Below are 20,411 nucleotides of genomic sequence, written 5' to 3'. Positions count from 1 at the left end.
GCCATCAAAGGACCATGGGGAGACCTGACGACATTGGTGGACCAGAAGGGGTATGAAGACCAAGCCAGAACTACTCTTTGGACTCTTTTCAAACTTTTTATGCTCAGAACATCAATCTTAAAGAATTAACTGTGACCTTTGGTTGGAATTCTTCAGGTGTTAAAGGGCTTCAGCCAGGCAGGGCAGATTTCTTTTTCTAAAAGCCAGAATACTACCCTTTCCCTTTCAGCTAAGGTTCTGGCTCTGCATCATATGGGAGGCCTGTCCTCTGCTCTCTCTCGGGGCCTCTCACAGGCTTTCTGGCTAGTTCCAGGGGCCTCATCATTGTACTCCTCTCCAGAACCTCTTGGCAGGGTCAAGCGTACGTGCTTAGCCCCTAGCCACCATCTGGTAATTTCGATCTGTCTTTATAATTTCGCTCTCTCTTTGGAAACTAAACTAAAGAAAAACAAAGGGGAAAAACCTTCGTACATGATACTTGCTTTTAGCCTACTTTTTCACCTCTCTGTTTGTATTCACTTTAACTTTCTTCAGGGGTGGCTTTCACTCTGTTTCTCTACTTGTACAACACGAGTTCTCTCCTTGAATGCCTTTGATGTGGTTCCATCCCATGCTTTTATTAAAACTACTCCATCGAATGTCATCAAATACTCTCAAACACCGAATCTAACAGCTTCTCTTTAATTCTCATGCTTCTTTCTTCATCAACACATTTGTTATTCTTGGTCACCTTCTCGTGGTTGATATTCTTCTCATTTAGCTATAGTGATGTTCGCTGACCCTCAATCTCTAATCATTTCTCCATTTTTTTGCGGGTTCCTTAGTCCTCCTTTCCCTATACTTATGGATAATCTCCCCCTATGATATATTTTTTCTCATTTCCTATGTGGAATACATGGAAAATTATTTCAACGAGTCCTCTAAAATTAATTATCCATAAAATATTAGCTTCTTATCCTATTCTCTTATTTCTAAGAATGGAAAGAATGCATAGAAACTTTTCTTTTTCCCAGTGCAGAAGTGAAATCTGTGGCAATGCATCACCACACAATGAATGTCAAAAATGATCAAGGAGAAACTAACACTTTTTGAACAACAAAAGCAACAGAAACAAAACCAAATTATTCACAGAAAGGATCAATACTATGGAATAGCAACCAGTATTCTGGAAAGAGATTTAGAGTTAAGGTAGATTATTCCTTGATCACACTGAGTCATTAAAGTGTAAGCTATTAGAAGCAGAGGCTGTATCTTATTCATCTTTCATCATCCATAGCGATGGGCACAAAGTTTTACACATAGTACGATCTCTACCAATGTCTGCTAAATTGAATGGGAGACTTCCAGCAACAATGGCCAAAAAAAAAAAAATGCAAGATGAAATATGACAACAACATTTTACTTACCCTCATCACAAGCCTAAGATTTTTTCTAAAAAATATTTTGTGTGAGATTGTTATGCTACAGTTGATGAGATATTATATGTAAGAGAGGGATATCAAATATTGTGGAGATAGTTGATAACAGCTCACAAAAGGCTGCCTGATTTTCCTTCCTAGCTCACATGCTAGACAGCCCACCCTTATAGTACTCACATAGGAGCCAATAAACGGTAGCATTCCAATAGAACCGCATGAAAATATCCTTCTCCTTTGTTTTGGAAAAAGGACAAGAGAAGGGCATTATTATCACAAAGAGAAATGAGAGCTTGGAGAGTATAAATTGACACTTGGTCAGTTAAAGGGGAAAGAAAGAAGCATTTTATCCACCCAAGTCAGGAGCCCCGAATTATGTATGAGATGTGATGCTGACTCTAAACTGTAGGGCAGTTTGCACTAGTGATTTACAGCAGTACTTTATTTGATTTTATTTTGCTAACCCAACACTGAAGCGTCTTAATGCTTTAGGTGGGTACAAAAGGGGCCTTGAAAGGTTTCTGAGATCATCAAACCCATCTGGAAGATCAGAGCCAGAAGAGAGAGAAACACTCCACCTGCCCCACGGGAGTTTTGCTGGTTGATCAAAGGGGCCAGTGAATATCACTGGCAGGGCCTGAGGGGAAGTAGCCCCTGATGATTTACTGTGCCTTAAGTCAGGGCAGCGAGAACTACTGTCTGAAAGCTGCACCACTAAGCCAAGAAGATGTGAAGGGAGAAATCCACAACACACAGTACTCAGACAGGCAAACAGACCTCCCAGTCATCAATAGCTCTGTTTGATACCAACTTCAGACATTATATATTTCTTGCTTCAGAAGTTTCAGCAAAGATTTACAGGAAAGGGATCACCCATTCTTGGGTTCTTCCTCTGTAACAGGTACTTCTCAGCTGTAGAGCCCATGAATCCTCCACGAAAGGGAGAGAGGGAGAGACAGAGAGAGAGAGGCCATTCCAACCTACCAAGCCTTCCACTAATGACCTTCCTGCAGATACAAGGAAAATGGGGTTGGAGGATAGTAATACTTGAATTTGAATATTTCTTCCAAATGAACTTGAGATTTTCAAATACATTAATCTACAAATCACCAGACTATGTTGAACACACTGAAAGGAAATGAGGTACTGTTGTTTAGCAACTTTTAAGTTTACTGCCCTCCCCATTACTAACTCCTAAGGGATGAGTGCCCAGTAAAGCCGACAGAGGTATTAGATAAAAGGAGTCCACGTGTGTAGACTGCTGAATTGAGACTATCAATTGAATCTACTACACATTTAATAGAATTAGAGAATATTTGGGGAAGAATAAATGTTTTAGACCATAAAAGCTATGTATAAGAAGAATAAACAGAAAGATGATAACTATTTGATTGGGAGTGAATATATAGGCTAAAATGATTTATTCATTATATCCTGGTATTGTAAAAGTAGGGGATATCCCTAAGTTTAAAAAAAATTTGGGGGGAAGAACGGAAAATTTTTTATTTAAAACATGTAGAATTTGACTAGATCATAAATCATAAAAAAAACAGGGTGAGTAAATTAATGGACAGGACATCCAAAATGGATGAATAAGTGAAAGTAATATATTTAGAGGGTTAACTTAGCCTTTTAACACTGCTACAAATTATCCCTTGATTTCACTGTGAAAGAAAAATAGTAGATTATATGGATTATAAGTATGATCCCACATAGTAGTTTTTCCCTCCTTAACAAATAGCCTAACCCTTATTCCTACTCTTAATAAAGCTTTTAGGTACCTCCTTGAATGGAGTGCAACCCAGTGATGCTTTAGGTTACAATATTTCTGCATGAGGAAAAACCCTACATATGTTGGTATAATTTCATAGATACGGTTTGGACTTTTGTTATGGAAAATAACCACAGTCACATCATACCTTCATTCTGTGCCAAATCTATGATAGTGTTGTCTCAAAAATATGTTGACATAACAGGAAACAAAATATCAGGAAGAATTCAGTCTGTTAAGACAGCTCATTTCAACTAATGAAATAAAATTGCTTTGATGCAAAAGTACATCCTGTTTTCAAGCATGAGATATATTTATATATTTCTAAAACAGCTATATTTAATTAGCAATAATTTATATGAGGTCTCATGTTCTTCCAATTTTTAAAACTTACATTCCCATGAAGAGTTTCAATGACTTGAATGTAGGGATTACTTTGTATTTCATATATCAGAAATACTTCAACAATTACTTATACATATTTCTTTTTAGGTGTATAATTGTTTATGTGTAGTATTGAAATCTTTCATAGACTTTGCCAACAAACTACTTTTTAATATAATGTATGTTTTGAGTAAGGATGACATAGCATTGGTTCTCAAACATTAGTATGGATCAGAAATGACTTGGAAGGCTTACTAAAACAGATTACAGGGCAAGTTCAATAGACTTGCGGAGGGCCCTGAGAATGTGCATTACTAATAGATTTCCAGGTGACACAGATGCTGCTGGTCCAGGGACCTCACTTTGAAAGGACCCATATAAAGAGAAATCAAGTTGTTTATAAAAATTATGGGAATTACTTCCAAATTACAAGTAACTGTAAGAAAATTATCCACCAACAAGTCACTGGGAGAGCCTTTCCCAGAAGCATGGAGTGACACTTTGTCTTCAGGAACAGGTGTTATTTTATTTTATTTTTTCTTGCCATGGCTTGTGGGATCATAGTTCCCTGACCGGGGATCAAAGCTGTGCCCTTGGTAGTGAAAGCTCAGAGTCCTAACCACTGGACCACCAGGGAATTCCCAGGAAAAGAAGGATGGTGGGAAGCCTGGGTGAAGAAAAGAAGATGAACACAAGAACCAGATTCAAATTACCTGTACTCTTTGAACCTTATTAGGTGAAGCCAGAGTGAGGCCTTCACATAATGACATTGAATTGCTTGTTTTCTAAAAGGAAGACCAACAGAAAGATTAAAGAAAAAATTCCTGTTTTCTACAGGTTCTTGGTGCTCTGGCTGGCTGTAAGGCCTGTGCCTCTGAGGTGGGAAAGCCGAGTTCAGGACATTGGTCCACCAGAGACCTCCTGACTCCATGTAATATAAAACAGCGAAAGCTCTCCCAGAGATCTCCATCTCAACACTAGGACGCAGCTCCACTCAACGACCAGCAGGCTACAGTGCTGGACACCCTATACCAACAACTAGCAAGACAGGAACAAAACCCCACCCATTAGCAAAGAGGCTGCCTAAAATCATAATAAGGTCACAGACACCCCAAAACACACCACCGGATGTGGTCCTGCCCACCAGAAAGAAAAGAATCAGCATCATCCACCAGAATACAAGCAATAATACCCTCCACCAAGAAGCCTACACAACACACTGAACCAACCTTAGCCACTGGGGGCAGACACCAAAAGCAACTGTAACTACGAACATGCAGCCTGTGAAAAGGAGACCCCAAACACAGAAAGTTAAACAAAATGAGAAGACAGAGAAACACAGCAGATGTAGGAGCAAAGTAAAAACCCACCAGACCAAACAAATGAAGAGGAAATAGGCAGTCTACCTGAAAAAGAATTCAGAATAATGATAGTAAAGATGATCCAAAATCTTCGAAACAGAATGGAGAAAATGCAGGAATCGTTTGACAAGGACCTAGAAGAACTGAACAACAAACAAACAATGATGAACAACAAAATAAATGAAATTAAAAATTCTCTAGAAGGAATCAATAGCAGAATAACTGAGGCAGAAGAACAGATAAGTGACCTGGAAGATAAAATAGTGGAAATAACTACCACAGAGCAGAATAAAGAAAAAACAATGAAAAGAATTGAGGACAGCCTCAGAGCCCTCTGGGACAACATTAAATGCACCAACATTCGAATAATACAGGTCCCAGAAGAAAAAGAGAAAAAGAAAGGGACTGAGAAAATATTTGCAGAGATTATAGTAGAAAACTTCCTTAATATGGGAAAGAAAATAAGTCCAGGAAGTGCAGGGAGTCCCATACAGGATAAATCCAAGGAGAAACATGCCAAGACACATATTAATCAAACAATCAAAAATTAAATACAAAGAAAAAATATTCAAAGCAGCAAGGGAAAAACAACAAGTAACATACAAGGGAATCCCCATAAGGTTAACAGCTGATCCTTCAGCAGAAACTCTACAAGCCAGAAGGGAGTGGCAGGCCATATTTAAAGTGATGAAAGGGAAAACTCTACAACCAAGATTATTCTGCCCAGCAAAGATCTCATTCAGATTCAACGGAGAAATTAAAATCTTTACAGACAAGCAAAAGTTAAGAGAATTCAGCACCACGAAACCAGCTTTACAACAAATGCTAAAGAAACTTCTCTAGGCAGGAAACACAAGAGAAGGAAAAGACCTACAATAACAATCCCAAAACAATTAAGAAAATGTTAATAGGAACATACATATCGATAATTACCCTAAATGTAAATGGATTAAATGCTCCAACCAAAAGACAGAGACTGGCTGAATGGATACAAAAAAGACACAGACTGGCTGAAGGGATACAAAAATAAAACCCGTATATATACTGTCAACTAGAGACCCACTTCAGACCTAGGGACACATACAGACTGAAAGTGATGGGACGGAAAAAGATATTCCATACATATGGAAATCAAAAGAAAGCTGGAGTAGCAATTCTCATATCAGACAAAATCGACCTAAACATAAAGACTATTACAAGAAACAAAGAAGGACACTACATAATGATCAAGGGATCAAACCATGAAGAAGATATAACAATTGTAAATATTTATGCACCCAACATAGGAGTACCTCAATACATAAGGCAAATGCTAACAGCAATAAAAGGGGAAATTGACAGTAACACAATCATAGTAGGGGACTTTAACACCCCACTTTCACCCATGGACAGATAATACAAAATGAAAATAAAAAAGGAAACACAAGCTTTAAATGACACATTAAACAAGATGGACTTAATTGATATTTATAGGACATTCCATCCAAAAACAACAGAGTACACTTTCTTCTCAAGTGCTCATAGAACATTCTCCAGGATAGATCATATCTTGGGTCACAAATCAAGCCTTGGTAAATTTAAGAAAATTGAAATCATATCAAGTATCTTTTCCAACCACAATGCTATGAGACTAGATATCAATTACAGGAAAATACATGGAGGCTAAACAATACACTACTTAATTACCAAGAGATCACTGAAGAAGTCAAAGAGGAAATAAAAAAATAACTAGAAACAAATGACAATGAAAACACGATGGCCCAAAACCAATGGGATGCAGCAAAAGCAGTTCTAAGAGGGAAGTTTAGAGCAATACAATCCTACCTCAAGAAACAAGAAACATCTCAAATAAACAACCTAAACTTATACCTAAAGCAATTACAGAAAGAAGGACAAAAAACCCCAAAGTTGAGCTGAAGGAAAGAAATCATAAAGATCAGATCAGGAATAAATGAAAAAGAAATGAAGGAAACAATAGCAAAGATCAATAAATTAAAAGCTGGTTCTTTGAGAAGATAAGCAAAATAGATAAACCATTAGCTAGACTCATCAAGAAAGAAAGGGAGAAGACTCAAATCAGCAGAATTAGAAATGAAACTGGGGAAGTAACAACTGACACTGCAGAAATACAAAAGATCATGAGAGACTACTACAAGCAGCTATATGCCAATGAAATGGACAACCTTGAAGAAATGGACACATTCTTAGGAAAACACAACTTTCCGAGACTGAACCAGGAAGAAATAGAAAATATGAACAGACCAATCACAAGCACTCAAATTGAGACTGTGATTTAAAATCTTCCAACAAACAAAAGCCCAGGGCCAGATGGCTTCACAGGCAAATTCTATCAAACATATAGAGAAGAGCTAACACCTATCCTTCTCAAACTCTTCCAAAAAATAGCAGGGTGAGGAACACTCCCAAACTCATTCTACGAGGCCACCACCACCCTGATACCAAAACCAGACAAAGATGTCCCAAAAACGAAACCTACAGGCTAATATCACTGATGAACATAGATGCAAAAATCCTCAACAAAATACTAGCAAACAGAATCCAACAGCACATTAAAAGGATCATACACCATGATCAAGTGGGGTTTATCCCAGGAATGCAAGGATTCTTCAACAAATGCAAATCAATCAATGTGATACACCATATTAACAAACTGAAGGAGAAAAACCATATGGTCATCTCAATAGATGCAGAGAAAGCTTTCGACAAAATTCAACACCCATTTATGATAAAAGCTCTCCAGAAGGTAGGCATAGAGGGAACTTACCTCAACATAATAAAGGCCACATGTAACAAACCCACAGCCAACATCGTTCTCAATGGTGAAAAACTGAAAGCATTTCCACTAAGATCAGGAACAAGACAAGGTTGCCCACTCTCACCACTATTATTCAACATAGTTTTGGAAGTTTTAGCCACAGCAATCAAAGAAGAAAAAGAAATAAAAGGAATCCAAATCAGAAAAGAAGAAGTAAAACTGTCACTGTCTGCAGATGACATGATACTATACATGGAGAATCCTAAAGATGCTACCAGAAAACTACTAGAACTAATCAATGAATTTGCTAAAATAGTAGGATATAAAATTATTGCACAGAAATCTCTTTCATTTCTATACACTAATGATGAAAAATCTGAAAGAGAAATTAAGGAAACACTCCCATTTACCATTTACCATATGACCCAGCATTCCCACTACTGGGCATATACACTTAGAGAAGCATATTTCAAAAAGAGTCATGTACCCCAATGTTCATTGCAGCTCTATTTACAATAGCCAGGACATGAAAGCAACCTAAGTGTCCATCCACAGATGAATGGATAAAGAAGATATGGCACATATACACAATGGAATATTACTCAGCCATATAAAGAAATGAAATTGAGTTATTTGCAGTGAGGTGGATGGACCTAGAATCTGTTATACAGAGTGAAGTAAGTCAGAAAGAGAAAAACAAATACCGTATGCTAACACATATATATGGAATCTAAAAAAAAACCAAAAACCTGGTCATGAAGAACCTAGGGGAAAGACAGGAATAAAGATACAGACGTAGAGAATGGACTTGAGGACACAGGGAGGGGGAAGGGTAAGCTGCGACGATGTGAGAGAGTGGCATGGACATATATACACTGCTAAATGTAAAGTAGATAGCTAGTGGGAAGCAGCCACAAAGCACAGGGAGATCAGCTCCACGTTTTGTGACCACCTGGAGGGGTGGGATAGTGAGGGTGGGAGGGAGATGCAAGAGGGAGGAGATATGGGGATATATGTATATGTATAGCTGATTCACTTTGTTATAAAGCAGAAACTAACACACCATTGTAAAGCAACTGTACTCCAATAAAGATGTTTTAAAAAATAATGAAAAAAAATGATCCACCAACGTCCACGTTGTAATGAACTTGCCCCATAATTAATAATGCAAAGTAGTTTTGTTTATATTATTAACCTTCTGAGTAATTAACAAACTGATAATTCCTAAGTATGCTGGCTGCCAAAGAATCTCTCTGTACTTAATTTCATTTTGGCTTTAAAAGTATTTTATTTGAAATAAAATATAAAAGCAGCAGTAAAATTTTCTAACTATAAAATCACACGGACGTGTGCTTATGCCACTGTAATATTTTGAAGCAAGGTAACTGTGTAATAAAAAGACCTAAGTACTCTGCTACCTAAGATATTTCAAACTAAGTATCAGAATACAGTTCAGTGAACATATTGCTAGTGAATAGATGACAGGTAGAGTTTTATTACAGCTTTTGGTAACAAATATTAAGATATTTCCTGCTTTATTAAAACCTAGTTTCTTATTGTGAATATCTAAGTATCTCAACTTATTTCTTTATAGTACTTATGGATGAGCTCCAAATACATTCTTTATTCTCTAATTTTGCACTGCTCAAATATGTGCTTAATTTTTTGGGAAAAAGGACGGCAGAACTGAACAATGGCACAAAACAAAACAAAAAACAAAATGTAAAACGCAGTTCTATAGACTTATGCCCCAACATTTTCACATAAATATTTCAATAACTATATTCAGTAATTTGCTCCTTAATTTATATCACTTTTTATTACCTGTAAAATTTACTATCAGACATATATATATGCATAAATATAAAATATATAAATATACACACACACACATATATATGTGAGAGATATATCTGATGTAGCTTATAAATCAGAAAACTAAATCTTTATTAAAGTCTTTTACATGGTTAAGAATTCTACAAAATTTCTGTTGGACTCAATTGAGATTTCTAATTATAAGTTCCTTATTTTTGACTTTTGGTATTTTCTAGTGGCACTGAAATTAATGTCCTAGCATGAGCAGCAGGACACACTTGAGTGCAATCAGGGCAGCGAGGCAGGTGTCGGCCAGGCCACCTTGGCAATCAGTTTTCTTGGCGCAGACAATCTCAAAATCACTCTCACATTCCCACACTGTGCTTTATTCTTCCATTGACCTCTACGTCTGACCTCTCCCGAAGAATTATAATCAAGAAATTATTACTGTTGCTTTTCTTTGTAACTTGCATACTTACAATCAGGAGGCATCTTTTCCATAAATACTGTGTAATATTCTTTTAGAAGTTCAAAATTTTCCTGATTAATACTTTCTTGCAAAGAGACATCTCCAAACCTAAACATAGAAAAAAGAGAATAGTTATGGGTTACAAAATAGCACCCGAAAGTTACTTTTTTTAATCTTTCTTTTTTAAATAGGTGGCAATAGTTTTGTAAGGAAGGAGTCTCTGTTTTCTAAGCAACATTGTGCAAAGGTGATTTCAACTATATTCCAGTCTCCACTGGCCCTGACTCCACCAATCCCTATTGACATACCAAAATATTCTCACAGTCATCAAATGTGAACCAAAATGAAATATGAAATCTAAAACACCAACCCCGTGCCTCTGCATAATTGATACTCAGTTAATGTTAGTCTCCCTACCTCTGCAGGGCTATATCTCTAAAGACCTAAAAACTCTTCCTTCTCTCTTTTTATCCCTCCTATATTCCTCTTCACCAATGACAGCTTGCGGAGAGGTCCAGAGGACCAGGACTGAACACTGGGCTGCACACAGTCTTAAACACACTGTCAACTGCTGTAGGCACATGTAGAGTACTCCAGTCTCCCAGGGACTGGTTCACTTCTGTGGCCCTTTCTTTCTGCCCACACCATGAAGGATGCCAGCCTCTGTACTGGTGCTCTTCTGCCACCTTCTTCAGGCAAAACTTTCTACCTGTATATCACTGACCTTGTGTTTTCTTTAAGCCCTTCTCAGGTTTAAACTTAAAATCCTCTTGTCTCTCTATAAAAGGATGCCATGCAAATGGCTTCCAACATGTATCCTCATCCAAATATCTCCATTCAAATCTGTATTTCTAGATGTCAACTTAAAATTTCAAAGTGAATTAACCCACACCACTTCAAATGCAACCTAACCAAAAACTGAAACCACCTCCTCCTTTTGTTTAGAAATAGGTGTGTTTCTAATATTCTGACATTAATTCAGCTTCAAAATCTAGGCACCCTTTTGGATTTCCTCGGTTTTCCACACTCCATCCACTATTCACTGATATATTCACATCTCTGGTATCCTTTCCTTCTTTTTCTTTACCACTGCCATTTTAGGTATTTAGTAATATTCAGTCTCGACTGGATATAAAGCCTCCCAAATATGAGAAGTGCTATGCCTCCAGGCTCCTTCCCTTCCAATCTATCCCTTACATCATGGTCAGATCATTCATTCATTCAACAAATATTTATTTAACATCAGCCATGTGCCAGATGCTCCATGGGCAATGAATGAAATGTTGGAGAAGTTAGTCTATCACCCGTTTCATCATATCCGCTCACTAAACTTCACTGCATCTCCTCTCTGTGTAAGAACAAAGTCCAGTCTCTTTAGTTTAGCATCTAATGTCTCCACAAAGGCCTCCGAAACCCTTTGTTTGTGGGAATGGAATTACACCCTTCTACTTTACCAGCAGGATTTTGATGCCTTTGGGACTTTTAACATGCTATTCCTCCTCTGACTAGGAAGCCTTACCTTCCTTATCAGCTTGATTAATTCTGATTTGTCCTTCAAAGCCCTGTGGAAGGTGCATGTATACTATGAAACCTTCCTGACAAAATGTTCTCCCATCTGTGAATCACTTTCTTTCCTCCATGAATCCTGTCCCTTCTACATCTTTGCTTATTGTATGAATCAAACTGTAGTGTATCATTTGTTGAACCGTCTTCCTTAAAGGATGGTAGGTCCTTTCAGGATGCAGATCATGTCAGTTCTTGTTACACTGCCTGTTCCCTGTGTCCCACAGCTTGGCAGAGTAATGCCTGGTGCAGACTCAATGTTCAATAACTTTACTGAGTTAAACTTGGAGGACAGGAATACGAACCCAGGAAAATCTATAGGAGAGTTAGCTTGAACTCTGAAATACACTCTTCTACCTTTTTCAGACATTATAAACACCTGGTATTTAAAAAAATGTTATCCTTGCTGGAGTAATACTAGTGTTACAGACTAAATGTTTGTGTCCCCCCAAAGATCATATGTTGAAGCCCTAACCCTCAGTGTGCTTGTGTTTGAAGATGGAACCTCTGAAGAAGTCATTAAGATTATGAGGGTGGGGCCCTGAACCAGTAGGATTAGTGTCCTTGTGAAAAGAGTCATCAAAGAGCTGGTTCTCTCTCTCTACACACACAAAGAAGAGGTCATGTGAGCACACAGCAAGAAAGCTGAAGACAATTCTCACCAGAAACCAAATTGGCCAGAACCTGGGACTTCTCAACCTCTAAAACTGTGAGAAATAAATTTCTGTTGTTTAAGCCACACAACCTGTGGTAGTTTGTTATGGTAGCCCAAGCAGATTAATTAGTACTTACTTATTTACAAATGGATATACATTACATAAGTTTTGGCTATGAATACATATATAGTAACATATTATACCTGGATTACATAGCATACCTAACATGTGAATGTTGATGGAAAAAGCTCAAAATTCAGAATCAGAAAAATGAAGCTCAGAGAACAAAGTGATTTGCTCAAAGTAGTAGTTGGTTGATATCCGAGGGCCAGCCTTCCTGCTTCCCTTTGCGTTTCTCTCTATTTTGCAGTTTGTGTCTCCTTTTCAAATCCTATGTATCTTAAACAGCATCCAGGTATGAAAAAATACTTTTTTTTTTTTTTTTTTTTGCGGTATGTGGGCCTCTCACTGTTGTGGTCTCTCCCGTTGCAGAGCACAGGCGGCTCAGCGGCCATGGCTCATGGGCCCAGCCGCTCTGCGGCATGTGGGATCTTCCCAGACCAGGGCACGAACCTGTGTCCCCTGCATTGGCAGGCAGACTCTCAACCACTGCGACACCAGGGAAGCCCGAAAAAATATATTTTTATAGGCAAGACAGATGAGAGAAAAGGAGAGGGGCATTTAAGAAAAAATAAAGTGACTAACATCTAAAATAGTAACAATGACATGTAAATTAACCTAATCTAGAAGGCTTGAAAGTACAATGCTAACTATTCCTTGAAAAGTCTGTAAATGGAGAGTCTCACATCTCTCTCAAGACTACACTCACAGGCCTTAACTTAGTATTTAAACTCCACTCTGTACTCTAGTGTACCAAAGAAGAGACAATTAATTTAGAGTGCTGTTTTTCCCCCCAATTGTTCATTAATATCATTTACCTCCCAAATTTTATAATTTATGTTCATAAATATCATTCTCCTCAACCTGTGAACTTGCTGTGAGACAACATATAAAGATGACTGGAATATAATCTGATCTTACATAATTATTTGCAAAAGTGCTTAATTATTGAAGAATCAACTTTTTGTACAATACAGTGAAAAAAATTATATTCTGATTTAAGCATACTATAAGACAAGAGACTAATAGCTTCCACACAGTTTGAGATTAAACATGCAATACAAAACTGGCATAGAATTTTGTAACTGGCAAGTGAGAATTATGAAAATCTATGTTGTCCAGAAAATCTTTTGGATGAAAGGGAGAGATGGAGAAATCGTTGAAAATAGTAGCTAAAAACAGGCACCTTCATCATCATTGAAATTGAAGACAGCTATAAATGTAGTGTTAGGTTTAGTTTAGTAAAAAACATTAATAAAGGATTAAAACACACATAACAAGTCATGGCAAAGAATATGCCAGCTACCTATGGGGGAAGGAAACATTTAGAGAGTGAATTATTGACAAGGAAGCATTTTAAAATAGTCTTCAAAAGTTTTGCTTTGGGGGAAATTTTCCAGCAAGGCTTTACAGCAAGACACTAACTTCTGGGCTTCGCTGGTGGCGCAGTGGTTGAGAATCCACCTGCCGATGCAGGGGACACGGGTTCGTGCCCTGGTCTGGGAAGATCCCACATGCCGCGGAGTGGCTGGGCCCATGAGCCATGGCCACTGAGCCTGCGCGTCCGAAGCCTGTGTTCCACAATGGGAGAGGCCACAGCGGTGAGAGGCCCGCGTACCACAAAAAAAAAAAAAAAAAAAAAGAGCCACTAACTTCTTTCTCTGAGAAGTTTTAGAGAATCTTTTAAAAATGTGTTCTGTGAATCTTAACTCTTATCCACGTTTTCGATAATCTCTACATGGGAATCATGTAAGATGCAAAAGTAATTCCTTTGTCTGCTCAAAGTGTTTTTGACAGTTGCTTATGCGATCACATACAATCATCTGTCATTTAACTGAGAAAATTATTATGAAAAGATGTGTTGTCATCCTCCAATAACAATTATTTTAGTAAATAGATTTTAAAAATTATTTAAATAAATTTTTAAAATTAAAAAAAGTTTTTTGAATAAATTAAAAAAATTATTTTAGTAAATAAAACAAAAGGAAAAAATAGCGTGTTCTATTAGGTCCAGAAAATTTGGACACAATTAGCAGAGTATACAATGTTGAAATATATGTAAGCACAAAAAAATTCTAAAATTTGATACACACATGTAGGTATTTGGAAACATGAAGAAAGTTAATCCATGTGAATATTTTGGTATTGACACCAATATTTTCCTTGTTATTTTGCCATATTTAAATTTGATGTGGGCCAGGAATCCTTAAATATGAATAATTCTGCTTGCCATATCAAATAACTTTGTACTGATGAAAAGGAAAATGTTACCCATGAATCTAATTTCTATGTACAGGAACACGTGGAACTATTTAGCATATCCATAACAATTATATAAAAAAATCAAGTACCGACCTTATATCTGAAGCTTACCTCTCAGCAAGAGTTTGCTGTTCATTGATTCCAACATTAAAAAGTACTGGATACACATGAAGCAATTGTCCTTCTTTAATCTGTAGAGGCAGGGACTCAAACATTCTACCTGGGAGCTTCACCTCCACCACATAATGTTCACTGGAGAAAGAGGAGGGCAAAGAGAAGCAGCCTTGCTTTATTTCATTCAATTTTATGTTACTTTAGATTCACAGGAAACAAACAATAAAACAGCTGGAATATAGCAGTGATTTAGGTTTTTGGCTTCTATCTGCTTATTTTCTTTTATTAATTCATTTGATAATCATTTCATTCACTATTAATTCATTTGATAATCATTTCAAATCACTATTAAATTACTTGGCATAAAGAGTCATTTACACTTATCTCCATTACTCTGAGGTTTTATAGGAAAGGAAGAATATTTAGTGCATCTTTGTATAAAAGGGCCATGTGCATAAGAGCTTCAATATTTGTTTTCTTGATTTAATTATTTAAAAACACAGTCTCAAGAATAAGAAGAGCAATTTTATGATGGATTTTTTAATATAGTGAAACTAATGAACCAAATCATTTATACATTTTTTAGCATGGCCTAATTGTTATTATAGATGAACCTCCGTTTGTGATGACCTGATGGAAATGTAATGATTTCATTATTTAAGATGTAACCTTTCGGCTTTCCTGATCATTTTGCAACATTCACATATCACCAGAGCATTTTTTCTTTGGAAATTTCCATTAAAAATTACCCCTAAAGTTTAGTGTTGAAAATTCAAATTAGGATTCACAGAATAGGGTCAATAAGAATAGCTGCTTGTAGATTCTGAAACTTGATATCTTCTGATCCAGTGTGAACTGATTAAAGAAATGTCAAGTTTCACCTGGAATTTAGGAAAATCCATGTGTTTCCTGAACTATATAGAGTGCTGGTGTTGTAATATGTGTATGGGGTAACGAAGAACAGGACAATTAGAGAGTCTCTGTGAAAATCTTTTCAGTTTCTCTAGTATAATAATACTGCTACGTACTCTGGACACCTGACAGTGAGACTTGTTTCTTACCTCAGCTTTGAACTAGAGAATCTGGAAATACCATCAATCCTGCAAGCAGGGATGTTAGCACTACCCTCAGAGGATGGACACTTTATTTTTCTTTCCTAAATTGCTCTCAGTGTCCTTTACAATAGCCTGGCTAACAGAAGGCTGATGTTTATTTCAAAATTTTCAGGAATATGAGAAGATTCAATGAGCCAAGCCTGCATTTAAAGATTTCTCTGAAGGTAAAACATTATACACATTCTTTATGATAACTTTTTTTTTAAATTGAAGTATAGCTGATATACAATGTTGTGTTTCAGGTGTACAGCAAAGTGATTATTCTTTTTCAGATTTTTTTCCATTATAGGTTATTACAAGATACTGAATAGTTTCCCTGTGCTATACAGTAGGTCAATGTTATTTATATAGTAGTGTGTATCTGTTAATTCCATACTCCCAATTTACCCCCCACCCCTTTCCCGTTTGGTAATTGTAAGGTTGTTTTCTATGTCTGTGAGTCTATTTCTGTTTTGTAAATAAGTTCATTTGTATCATTTTTTTTGATTCCACATATAAGTGATATTATGTGATATTTGTCTTTGTCTGACTTACTTCACTTAGTATGATCATTTCTACGTCCATCCATGTTGCTGCAAATAGCATTATTTCATTCTTTTTTATGGCTAATATTCCATTGTATATATGTACCACATCTTCCTTATTCATTCATCTGCCAATGGGCATTTAGGTTGCTTCCATGTCTTGGTTGTTGTAAATAGTGCTGCTGTGAACATTGGGGTGCATGTGTCTTTTTGAATTAGGGGTTTCATTTTTTTCCAGAGATATGCTCAGGAGTGGGCTTGCTGGATCATATGATAACTCTACTTTTAGTTTTTTAAGGAACCTCCATACTGTTCTCCATAGTGGCTGCACCAATTTATATTCCCACAAACAGTGTAGGAGGGTTCCCTTTTCTCCACACCCTCTCTAGCATTTATTATTTGTAGACTTTTTGATGATGGCCATTCTGACTGGTTGTGAGGTGACACCTCATTGCAGTTTTGATCTACATCTCTCTAATAATTAGCAATGCTGAGCATCTTTTCATGTACCTGCTGGCCATCTGTATGTCTTCTCTGGAGAAATGTCTATTTAGGTCTACTGCCCATTTTTTGATTGTTTTTTTTTTTTGATATTGAGCTGTACGAACTGTATATTTTGGAAATTAATCCCTTCTCAGTTTCATCATTTGCAAATATTTTCTCCCATTCTGTTTGTTGTCTTTTTGTTTTGTTTATGGTTTCCTTTGCTGTGCAAAAGCCTTTAAGTTTAATTAGGTCCCATTTGTTTATTTTTGCTTTTGTTTTCATTACTCTAAGGGACAGATCCAAAAAAAGATTGCAATTTATGTCAACAGTGTTCTGCCCTATGTTTTCCTCTAGGAGTTTTATAGTATCCAGTCTTACATTTAGGTCTTTAATCCATTTTGAGTTTATTTTTGTAAACTCAACGAATGTTCTAATTTCATTCGTTTACATGCAGCTGCCCAATTTTCCCAGCACCACTTATTAAACAGACTACCTTTTCTCCATTCTATATTCTTGCCTCCTTTGTAGTAGTTGTAATGACCATAAGTCTGTAGGTTTATTTCTGGACTTTCTATATGATAACATTTTGTCATCTCTATTAAAATATAATTGACATAGGGCTCCCCTGGTGGCGCAGTGGTTGAGAGTCCGCCGGCCGATGCAGGGGACATGGGTTTGTGCCCCGGTCCGGGAAGATCCCACATGCCGCGGAGCGGCTGGGCCCGTGAGCCATGGCCGCCGAGCCTGAGCGTCCGGAGCCTGTGCTCCGCAACGGGAGAGGCTACAACAGTGAGAGGCCCGCGTACCGCAAAAAAAAAAAAAATAATAATAATAATAATAATAATTAAGAAAAATGGTGGTATGTGCCCCGACATAGGAATATACCTTTTATAAAATGTTGCTGCTTTTAATACCAAGAATTTAATACCAAGGCATCTCAAGAATTATGACACTATTAACCAAATGATTCCAGCAAAAGTAAAAACATCCAGACCTTTAGATTAGATAGTAATAAAGAGAAAAATTTTTTCTCATGCCTGCTATTATTTTGAATTTCTCATATTTCATAGGGGAGCCTTACCCTACTTACCTCATTTTAGTACAATTTACGAACATTCATGAGACTTTTATGAGTTTTTCAAGATCTTCCCCTGTCATGTCACCTACATTTATTTTTCACCAAAAAGGCAAAGAGAACAAAAGAAACATTTCCAACCAAACTTTAATTCTCCTTGGCTCCTTTGTCAGGGGTTAATTAAAAATATCTAACAAAGCTTGGTCTTAGGAAATGAACACCACTTACCGCCTTCCTGTTATAACTGGCAAGACATCATTGGATGTGGCTTCAGTTATTTTAAAAGCGACTTTCTTCAAATCTGAAATACCAACGGCCATGTCCTCCAGCATTCCAATTTCCTCACCTAAACAAGGGCAAAGGAGCCTAGTTACAAACATACCATTTGAAGAAAGTCACTTTGTACTCCACCTCCCTGCTGGAATTTGTTCTAACAGTTTAGTGAATGAGTTTCTGAAGGCAGCGAATCCATTCTCAATATGTTTTCCTGAGTCTGAAGGTTTTCACCAGTGAAACAGGAACCATTTAAATAGACTCCAGCTGTCCACATACCCTTTGAGGGAAGGAAAGAGGAATGCCTTTGCTGGAAGGTTAGAGAGAAGTTTTAATCCTTCTATGGCACAAAGTATCATGCAAGTCTCTTTCCCTTGGCAGGACTGACATTTGATTTCTAGAAATAATAGAGATGGCTGAACTGAAGGTCACTGACCCAAGCTCATGCTAGCTTTATATCTTAATACACTGACAAATAAAACCTAAGAAGGAGGTAATTAAATAAGATTCTAGATCAGTCCTGCACAACAGAAATATAACGTGAGCCACATATATAATTTTAAATTTCTTGGTAATCATCTTTTTAAAGAGTAAAATTTTAAAAGGTGAAATTAACTTTAATAATCTGTTTTCCTTTAGCCTGATAGTTCCAAAATAACATTTCAGCTGTAAATCAATATACTATGATTAATTATTCATTAATTATTAATATAAAACTCTTTTTTCACTAGTCTTTGAAACCTGGTGTGCACGTTGAGTACTTATTGATTTGGACTAGATACATTTCAAGTGCTCAATTGCCATACCAACCTATGTATTGAACAGGGCAGCTCTAGACAGTACAGAGTTGGGACTTTAAAAATCCAGTCATTGAAACTAGGTTGGCAAAAGCCTTTATTTAAAAAGCCAGATGGCTGCTCAGGACTCCACTGTGAAATAATCTATAATTCCATTTTCAAAACATAATGAGAAAAAAAAATGTCATGAAGAACCTAGGGGTAAGACAGGAATAAAGACACAGACCTACTAGAGAATGGACTTGAGGATATGGGGAGGGGGAAGGGTGACTTGAGGATATGGGGAAGGGGAAGGGTGAGCTGTGACAAAGCGAGAGAGAGGCATGGACATATGTACACTGCCAAACGTGGGGTAGATAGCTGGTGGGAAGCGGCTGCGTGGCACAGGGAGATCAGCTCGGTGCTTTGTGACCCCCTGGAGGGGTGGGATAGGGAGGGTGGGAGGGAGGGAGACGCAAGAGGGAAGAGATATGGGAACATATGTATATGTATAGTCGATTCACTTTGTTGTGAAGCAGAGGCTAACGCACCATTGTGAAGCAATTATACCCCAATAAAGATGTTAAAAAAATAAAATAAAATAAATCTTGAAGACTAAGAAAACAAAAAACAAAAAACATAATGAGAGTAAAAGCACAGTGACAAGGAAAATGAATACAAAGAACTAAAAATTACATTCTTTCTCTAATGCTTGATGCAAGAAAGGTTTACTACTCATTTTTATATTTAACTGAAGAATCTATGGATCACATATCTTTATGAATAGGAATATTATTTTAACATGGACTAAAGCAATACTTACTATATGTACTTAGCAGTCCTTCATATTGTACTATCAATCCCACCGTGTGAAGCTGCTCAAGGAAGCCAGGGTCATACAAACTTGTGTGCAATTTGATGATAAAACCGCAGACCAATCCAGCAAGCTAAAAAAAAAATCATTGAAGAAATTACTGGGGTCAGCAAACTTTAATTTAAAAATATATGTCTTTGAGACATCACAGATATAATTAGAAATTTTCAAGTATATGTAACAAAATTATAACTATTTATATATCCATTTTGAAATGCGTTGACTGCATGTACTCTAGTATGGCTTGGGGAAGGCAGCATTGTGAAATGGGAACAACCATGGACTCGGAATCCGCAAATCCTGTCCCTCCCATTTCTAAGCAGTAAAACCATAAAAAGTTATTTAACACTTCCAAATCTTTCTGTTCTTATTTTTTTGCACACGGAAAATAGAGATAATAGTTCTCATTTTGCAGAGTCGTTGAAAGGACACAATGGAGAAATGTGTATAAGGCAGAGCACAACGCCTGACACTTAGCTCCGTTTGCTACTGGGTCGTGCATGAAATAGGGAATATTTTGGGTAAAACATTCCCTTTGTCTGGAAGGTTTAGAAGGAGAGGCTTCTGTCTCTTTCCTTCCAC

At 37.0% G+C, this 20,411-nt stretch overlaps 1 protein-coding gene across 5 annotated transcripts in view; it reads right to left on the bottom strand.

The window, feature by feature from the left end:
• Positions 1-20,411, bottom strand: part of INPP4B (inositol polyphosphate-4-phosphatase type II B) — a 323,827-nt gene that overhangs the window by 65,181 nt on the left and 238,235 nt on the right. For all 5 annotated transcript variants that reach the window (XM_032632713.1, XM_032632712.1, XM_032632709.1 and 2 more), the window contains 4 exons: positions 19,779-19,902; positions 18,135-18,252; positions 14,704-14,844; positions 10,002-10,099 (listed from right to left, as the gene is read on the bottom strand). In XM_032632713.1, coding sequence (XP_032488604.1) covers positions 10,002-10,099; positions 14,704-14,844; positions 18,135-18,252; positions 19,779-19,902 — 481 coding nt within the window. The remainder of the gene's footprint in view (positions 1-10,001; positions 10,100-14,703; positions 14,845-18,134; positions 18,253-19,778; positions 19,903-20,411) is intronic.

Source organism: Phocoena sinus, chromosome 5, assembly GCF_008692025.1.
Source record: "Phocoena sinus isolate mPhoSin1 chromosome 5, mPhoSin1.pri, whole genome shotgun sequence".
Classification (NCBI taxonomy): Eukaryota; Metazoa; Chordata; class Mammalia; order Artiodactyla; family Phocoenidae; genus Phocoena; species Phocoena sinus.
Note: the sequence above shows the minus strand (reverse complement) of the source record. Positions and strands in the feature narration are given on the sequence as shown.